This window comes from Pongo pygmaeus, chromosome 10 (genome assembly GCF_028885625.2).
Source record: "Pongo pygmaeus isolate AG05252 chromosome 10, NHGRI_mPonPyg2-v2.0_pri, whole genome shotgun sequence".
Lineage (NCBI taxonomy): Eukaryota > Metazoa > Chordata > Mammalia > Primates > Hominidae > Pongo > Pongo pygmaeus.
In genome coordinates this window covers 111,808,725-111,816,338 of record NC_072383.2, presented here as the reverse complement: position 1 = coordinate 111,816,338, position 7,614 = coordinate 111,808,725, and the positions used below count along the sequence as shown (strand labels likewise).

Genomic DNA, 7,614 nt, shown 5'->3' with positions numbered 1-7,614 from the left:
TTGACTCTGAACGGACCCCCAGGGAACATGCGATCCTCTCTCTGGCGACGCCTCCCACCCACCACTAATACTTGCTCCTGGACCGGAGGCGCGGAGGTTGGAGAGAGGAGGCAGGTGTCTGCATGGTAGGCAAGTAGGGGTGGGGGCGAAGAGGTGTGAATATGTTGGATGAGGGACAGGCGGGGGCACAGACCATGTCTTTTAAGCCCAATGCCAACTCACCAGGAGCCAGCGGCCACGCCCATCAGGACCGGAGCCCCTCCCCACCTGGCGGTGCACCCTGGTCTCCGCCGCCCCTGCGCTCCGGCGCGCATGACTGGGGTGCCGGTAGAGGGCGCGCGAGGGGGGCCCGGGGTCAGGCGGGGGACCCCATTGGAGGCGGGATTGGGGGGAGGTCCCTGGGCCGCCCCTCCCGCCCCCTGCCCGCCCAGCCCGCTTGCCTGGAGTTCCAGACGCCTAGGCAAGAGCCCGCTGCGCCCCCTGCGCGCTCCTCCTGCTCGGAGCACGGCTCCTACCTGTAGAGTCCGGACGGGCGCTCCCTCCCCGGGCACCTACGCCTTCTCCTCTTTCGGAAATCTCCGGTCCAGCTACCTGGGTCTCGGACAGGCGGCACTGGGACCACGAGGCAGGGCGCCAGGCTTGAAGCAGGTGACATGTAGACGTCCCCTGGTCCAGCCTCGGAACCTGAGCGCCCTTCTGCCTGGAAAGTTTGTGGCTAGGCGCCATGGCCAAGAGCAGCTCCCTGAATGTTCGCGTGGTGGAGGGCCGCGCGCTGCCTGCCAAGGACGTGTGAGTACTCCTCGGGCGCTTCGGGGTGAGGGGCGCGCAAGGCCTGGGGTGGGGCCGACGTCGCCCTTTCCGCGTGCCAGGGCGGGTTGGCAGGAGGGCGAGGGGTTCTTGTCTAAGACTGGTCTTGGGGGCAGATCCGCTTTAAAGGGGCGAGAGGCCCCATGCCCATGGCTGTCCCGGTGGGAGGGGGGCGCCTAGACTTAGCAGATGCCCCGCCTCACCCCCGGGCAGGGAAGGGGGTGTCTTTGTTCCAGGGATGTACTAAAGGGGGTCTTCCAGAGCTGAAGAGGGGATTAGAGGGCCATATTCTGTCAGATCTGGGAGGGGACAAAGGGGGGGTCTCTTCCTTAGTCCAGGCAGATGTTGGAGGTGGCTCCTCTAGGCCTGGGTGAGGGCCTAGCAAGGGAACCCTGGGGAGGACCCTTGGAGGGCCTGGGATCAGATGAGCCCCAACATCCTGTGTGGATCTGGTGCTTAGGTTTGCAGAGTGTCACCAGGTGGCCCTCCAGGGTCCTTTTGACCCCAAGCCCTGAGCTCCCCAGTCTTGTCGCTCCCAGCCTCGTGTGGGCCTTCCCCGGGTGCTGAGCTGCTTGAAGAGCCAATTCCTTGCTGCAACCCCCTCCCCAGCCAGGTGCAATGGGACTGGGGGACCCTACGGCTCCCTTCACTACCGATCCCAAGCTTTGCTTCCCCCAGGGCTGAGTCAGCAGCTGCTGAATCAGCAGAATGTGGGGGGCGGGTTCCCCCTCCTGCTTGGCCTAGTGCCCAGAAGGGGCTCTGAGGGCCTCAGCACCTGCGACAGGTGTGGGATCCTCCGGAGGACATTTGCTGTGTGACCTTGAACCTGCTTCTCTCTGGGCCTTGGTTTCCCATTTGGGCAATGAGAGCTCTGGACCGGAGTCCCGGTCTGGTTGCCTGGGGTCTCCCATCCAGCTGGGAGGGTGGAAGACCTGTTAGGAGTTCCCCTGTGGCCCAGGTGAGCAGGAGCATGGATTGGGAGCCTTCGCCTGTGTCGAGGTTCGGTCTTAGCTCTGTGCTGATTCCCCAAGGTGTGGGCTCCCAGAGAGGACTTTCCTGCCTGATTTTATGACACTCCCAACCCCCAAAACACTGCAGCTATGTCAAGGGGGCAGCTGTTGAGAGCAATTTTTGCCACCCTTCATCCTCACTGGCTACTCCAAATATACACACCCTGAATGAGAAGCAGAGTGTGTGCTGTGACAGTTCAGTGACTGGAGAAGCCCCCCCCACCAGCCTCTTTCTGAGATGTTCCCTCAGAGCCCCTTGGAATGAGACGGCCTACACTGTTAGGGCATTGAGGCCAGGCTGGGGGCCTGGCAGCTGCTAGGTGGTGAAAGGAGTCCTTTCCAGAAACGGGGTTCTCACTCACTGAGCTCTGGCCCTCCACCAGCCCTGGGTGAGAAGTCATGAGGGGGCAATGGGTGTCGCCCCTGCACCTGGACACTGGCTCACGGTAACCTGCTGCTTCTCTGGAGAAGGGACTTGAGTCATGCCTGGTTCCTGCAGCTCTTGGCCACCCTTCCTGCCCCCAATTCCTGGGCCAGTGAGCTACGAAATAGGTCATGCCCTAGAGCAAGGGTGGGGAGGAGTCACTTAGCCCCAGCTGGGGGGGGTCCAGCCACCCTGCCTCAGTTTCCCTAGCTGTCAGCACCCTTCTTCAAAGGGGCTCTTCTTGGAGGCTGCTGGGAGCTCCATGCCATAGGAGCCCTTAGGTGGGGTGTGTTCTTTCCCTCTTCTCCTAAGGGAAAGGGCCCAGACTCTGCCTAAAGCATTGCCAGGTTTGAGGGGGGTCCATTCTGGCCCAGGAGGAGGCCTCTTCAGGTAATTTTAGAGTTTTTACTGTTAGAAATAGTAGCAGTCAGTCACTGAGGGCTTAGTATGGACAGGCCCTGTGCTTAACACTTCATATAGTCCTATTGGCGTCTCTTATTTTACAAATGGGGAAACTGAGGACCAGAGAGGCAAAATCACTTGCCTAAGGTCACCCAGCTGTGATGTGAACTCTGACTACTCCATGCCCAAACCAGACTGGGCAGGCGATGGCTGAGGGGCCTGCTTTCCCAAGACTGAGCTGAGTCAGGGGCCGTGGGAGAGGCCACAAGTCTGGAGAGATCAGGGGTCTGGAAGCAGCCACCCCCTCTTGCCACCGTTGCCCTCCCTGATAGGAGTCTGATAAGGCCCTCATGCGTCAGAGCCCTGCAGCTGACTAGTGCTGAGCTCGGCTCCCAGGAGGGCCTGGAGGTCAGGCTGGGTCTGCAGGACGGGGTGTGTCTCCCAGCCCTCGGCTAGTGGGATCCCAGTCCATCTGACCCCACATCTGTAGTTGGGGAAACTGAGGGATGGGCGCCTGCATAAAGGAAGCTTGGGGTGGAGAACCCAGGGAGGGAAACTCAGACACAGGGCATTACCAGCCACAGGTGTCTGAGGGTGAAGCCCAGATGGGGAAACTGAGGCTCCTGGGGTTGCCCAGTCCAATGGATTTGGGATGGAGCCAGAAGGGGAAACTGAGGCCGGGGGCACTCCACAGAAGCGGATTCAGAGGTAGGACCCACAGAGGATCACGAAGACACGGTCTGTCACCCGTCTAAAGTGTTCAGAGATAGAAGCCAGGTAGGGAAATGGAGGCATTGGAGTGTCCAGTCAGAGCGGGATAAGGGAAGGAGTCCAGAGAGGGAAACTGAGGCACAGGGAAGGGCTTATCCAGCAAGATAGGTTCAGGTTGGAGGCAACTCTTAGCGCCAACGTCCCTCTTTCCTGGAATCTCGGAGGCATTTGTGGATCTATACAAACCGGACAGAGAGAAGGTGGCAGAGGTCAAGGGAGTGGTGCTGGGGCATTGAGGGAGAGGGCCATTTGGATAGGTAGAGGGGGCGTTGGTTTCAGAACGCAAGTGTGAGCCCACAAACCTGGGTCCCAGTCCTATCTCCACTGTTACTCCCTGCTCCAGAGAGAGCACTCCATAAACCCAGTCATTCAGAAATAGCTCTGGAGGGCCAAATGCATGCCAGATGTGGGGGCCAGGGGTGGGGAAGCGGGGGACACAGACTCTCCCCAGGGAGTTCATAGTTTGGAAGTGGCAGGGAGGTGGGGAGACAGATACTAAACGCATAGAGAGATAAGGGAGGCCGGGCGTGGTGGCTCACGCCTGTAATCCCAGCACTTTGGGAGGCCGAGGTGGGTGGATTACTGGAGGCCAGGAGTTGGAGTCCAGCCTGGCCAGCATGGTGAAACCCTGTCTCTACTAAAAATACAAAATATTAGCCAGGTGTGGTGGTGTGCGCCTGTAATCCCAACTACTCAGGAGGCTGAGGCAGGAGAATCGCTTGAACTTGGGAGGCAGAGATTGCAGTGAACCAAGATCGCGCCACTGCACTCCAGCCTGGGTGATACGGTGAGACTTCATCCCCCCCCAAAAAAAAAAAAAAAGAAGAAGAAAGAAGATGATTTTAGGTGGAGGTCATTTTAGATAGGACAGTGGTGGCCAGGGACAGCCTCTCGAGGAGGTGAGTTTGGACTGAGACTTGAATGGCAGGAAGGAGCCAGCCATGGCAGTATCAGGGCTAAAATGTCTTAGGCAGCGGGAACAGCAGGTGCAAAGGCCCTGAGGCTGGCCTGGGGCCTGATGAAAGACAAAGGAGGCCTGTATGATGGGATGGAGGAGGAAGTGATGGGCCTGTTAGACAGCTTGGGATTTGCTGGTGACTGTTATTATGAAGGGGGGATGCAGCTGGCCTGAATTGGCAGATGACTCATAGCTACTTAAGGGCGTGCAGCACATCTTAAGAGATTTTGAGGGTTGATTTTGAAGCCTGGGTTCCCTGGTCTTTGCCTGTAGGGAGGGTCCGCTGAGTCTGTCCCCATGGAGGGCTGAGGAATGGGGAGTCCCCCACCCAGGGAAGCTCCCATTGAAATGAAAAGCTGGGGACACAGCATTAAAGCCCCTGCAGGGGAGAGCTGGGGGTCAGACCATGATCCAGCCCAGCATTTGAGTTCTTCCAGCCCCCTAGGAGGTGTGTGTGAGCATCACACCTGATTTATAGAGCAGAGAAACTGAGGCCCAGAGAGGGAAGGGGACTCGCTGGGATGGCACAGCCAGAGGGTGGTGAAGCCAGGCATTCAAGACCCCCCCGTCCCCACACGCACGCTCTGGGCCTCTGCGTTGGGCTTTTCGAGGCCAGGACTCTGAACCTGCTGGCCTCAGGCCTCCCTGTTCTATTTCTGTGGGTGGAAGCCCAGAGTGCACAGATGTGGTGGCCTGGGCAGCTGTGACATCTCCTGCTGGTCCCCTGAGGTTCTACTTCTGAGCTGGACTTGCTGTGTGACCCTGGGCAAGTCCCCTTCTCTGTCTGTGCCTCCGACTCCCCTGCCTGTGTCATGACTGGGACCCTCCACCCATGGCTGCCCTCTCAACCCACTTCCTCCCTGAACTCCGTCCTTCTGCAGGTCTGGGAGCAGCGACCCGTACTGCCTAGTGAAAGTGGACGACGAGGTGGTGGCCAGGTGAGGGGTGGCAACACCAGGCCTGGAGGGAGAGGAGGAAGGGAGGGGTCTCTTTCTAGACCTGGGGAATCTGGGACCAAGAATTCACATTTAAAGGAGTGCTTACCCTGAGGGGGACTCACGGGCCTGAAGGTGGGTGATCTGTGTCCAGCTGGGACTGCCAGCTTCTCTCCCCGACCAGCCCTGCCTTCCCCCTCTGGACCTAATGCTGTCCCTGCTGGCTCCCTGGGGCTGACTCAGTGCTGCCAGCCTGTACCTCCTACAGTGGCCTCCCTGGGGGCGGGCATCTCACGCTTGGCTGGACTGGCTGGTTCCGGGCCTGCCGGGTGCTGCAGGCACTGGGGATGTCTGTGCGTGTGGGCACGTGCATGTGTGTCTGTGTGTGCACCCGCCCAGCTGGGCCTGCTTGTGAGTTGCAGGGGGTGGGGGATGTTGCGGGGCTAGTGTGAGTGCCTGTGACCACGTGTGTATGTCCTCGTGGCTGTGCAGGGCACAGGCTCACGTGTGTGTACCAGTGTTGTGTGCACGTACATGCACGTGCACATGGCTGCCCTGCACACGCATGTGAACACCAATGCCAGCCGATTTGGTCACACAGGCGCCGGTGTGGACACATGTGAAGGTGTGAGGATGTTTGGGGTGTCAGTGAGTCTCGCAGGGGGATATCAGGCTGGGCCCCGCTTGGCTCCCACCCCCGCAGGCCGAGGGACAGCTCTCAGCCCCTGGAGGCCTGATGGGGGTGGGTGGGCTGGTGGGTGGCTGAGGCCTTGGTTCCTATGGAGACGGCAAGATTCAGGATGCTCCTATTCTGGTCCAGATGGGCTCAGAGCTGGGGGTGGGGAGCCTGCCTGGGGGAGGGGTCAGCTGCAGCTCCCCCCCTCCACTGACTCCCCTCCACTGTCCTCCCTGTGCTCACGCTGGCCCCTTGATACATTCCCTGACACCACTCCAACCCCACAGATTGATTTTCTGTGTGACCCCAGGCTGCTGTCTCTCCCTCTCTGGGCTGTAAGAAGCCTTTCAGCTCAGGAGCTGGGGAATGTTCAGAAGACCTTTGGCTGGGAAAAGGTCAGGTTGTGGGAAGAGGGTATTTGGGAGGAAGCACTGGGGGTCCATCTGAGGTTTGTGCTGCTGGGCTGGAGGAAGAAGGCAGGGTGTGTGTGTGTGTGTGTGTGTGTGTGTGTGTGTGTGCGCGTGCGCTTGCTTATATGCACTCTTTCTTAGGGCACAGTGTGGTGAAAGGAGGGAGGAAGGGAGCAATAGGTATGAGAACCAAACTTTGCATCTACAAATGTGGGTGTGTCTTCACTGGGCAAAGTAGAATCTTTGTTCTCTGCTGGGTAAAGGGAAGTACCCCTGCAGGGGTGTCAGGGCAGAGATGCTGTGTGTGTGCACCTGTTTCTGGGCTTATCTTGGTCCCCATCCCTCCTGTGCCTCCCTCCTGCTCACTGTGTGCTTCAAAGCCCTAAGTGCTCTGTCCCCTGCTCACCTCCTGTCTCCTGGCCCCTCTCCCTCCCCCATTCCCACCAGGCACCTTCCTATTCCTTCAGCTCACCAAACTCATTCCTGCCACAGGGTCTTTGCCCCTGCTGTTCCAGCCTTCTGGAATACTTGTCCTTGTCCTCACTGCCTCTCCCCACTTTGCCTGACTAGCTCCTACAGGAAGCCTTCCCTGATCCCCTCCAACCCTACCCCCAAGACCTAACCAGGGGCCATTGAGCTAACCCCAATCCCAGGACTTCTCCCACCATGTCCTAATTGCTGGGAGAGAGCGCCTGCTTGTGGAAGGGGGTTCTGTGGGGTAAGCAGCCCTGACACCTCTTCCTCTGATTCCTGGAGCCCAGCACAGGCTGGGCCCATAGTCCAAGTGAATGTTTATGGAGTAAATGAGTGAACAAATGAATGAATGGAATTTTGTGTGTGTGTGTGTGTGTGTGTGTGTGTGTCAGTGACTGTGTGTTTGTATGGCTGTGTGTGTGTGTCTCTATGTGTACCTGCCTTGTATCATTGTAAGTGTGTGAGAGTGTGTCTCTGGATCTCCGAGTGTGTCTCTGTGTTCTTGACATATGTCTATTTTCATGAATGTGTCTGTTTTCTATGTGTCTATCTGCATGTGTCTGGTGTCTGGATTTCCAAACACAAAGGTACATGTTTTTAGGACTTTCTGAGGGTGCATATGTGTATCTGCTTATGTGTAAATGTGTCTCTGTCTCTGGCCTCCTTGATGTATCTGTGAGCAACTCTGTCTCAGTGTGAATCCGTGTGTGTGTATCTGCACATATGTTTCTGTGGGTCGCTATGCGT

The 7,614-nt window shown here is 58.3% G+C and overlaps 1 protein-coding gene across 4 annotated transcripts in view; it reads left to right on the top strand.

Moving 5' to 3' along the window:
* RASAL1 (RAS protein activator like 1) overlaps positions 1 to 7,614 on the top strand; it is a 37,952-nt gene continuing 30,338 nt past the window's right edge. The window contains exons 1-2 of one of the 4 annotated variants that reach the window (XM_054443754.2): positions 1 to 789; positions 5,254 to 5,310. In XM_054443754.2, the coding sequence (XP_054299729.1) occupies positions 169 to 789; positions 5,254 to 5,310 (678 nt within the window). In that variant the 5' untranslated portion in view covers positions 1 to 168. The other 3 variants (XM_054443755.1, XM_054443757.1, XM_054443756.1) reach the window with 3 other exon arrangements.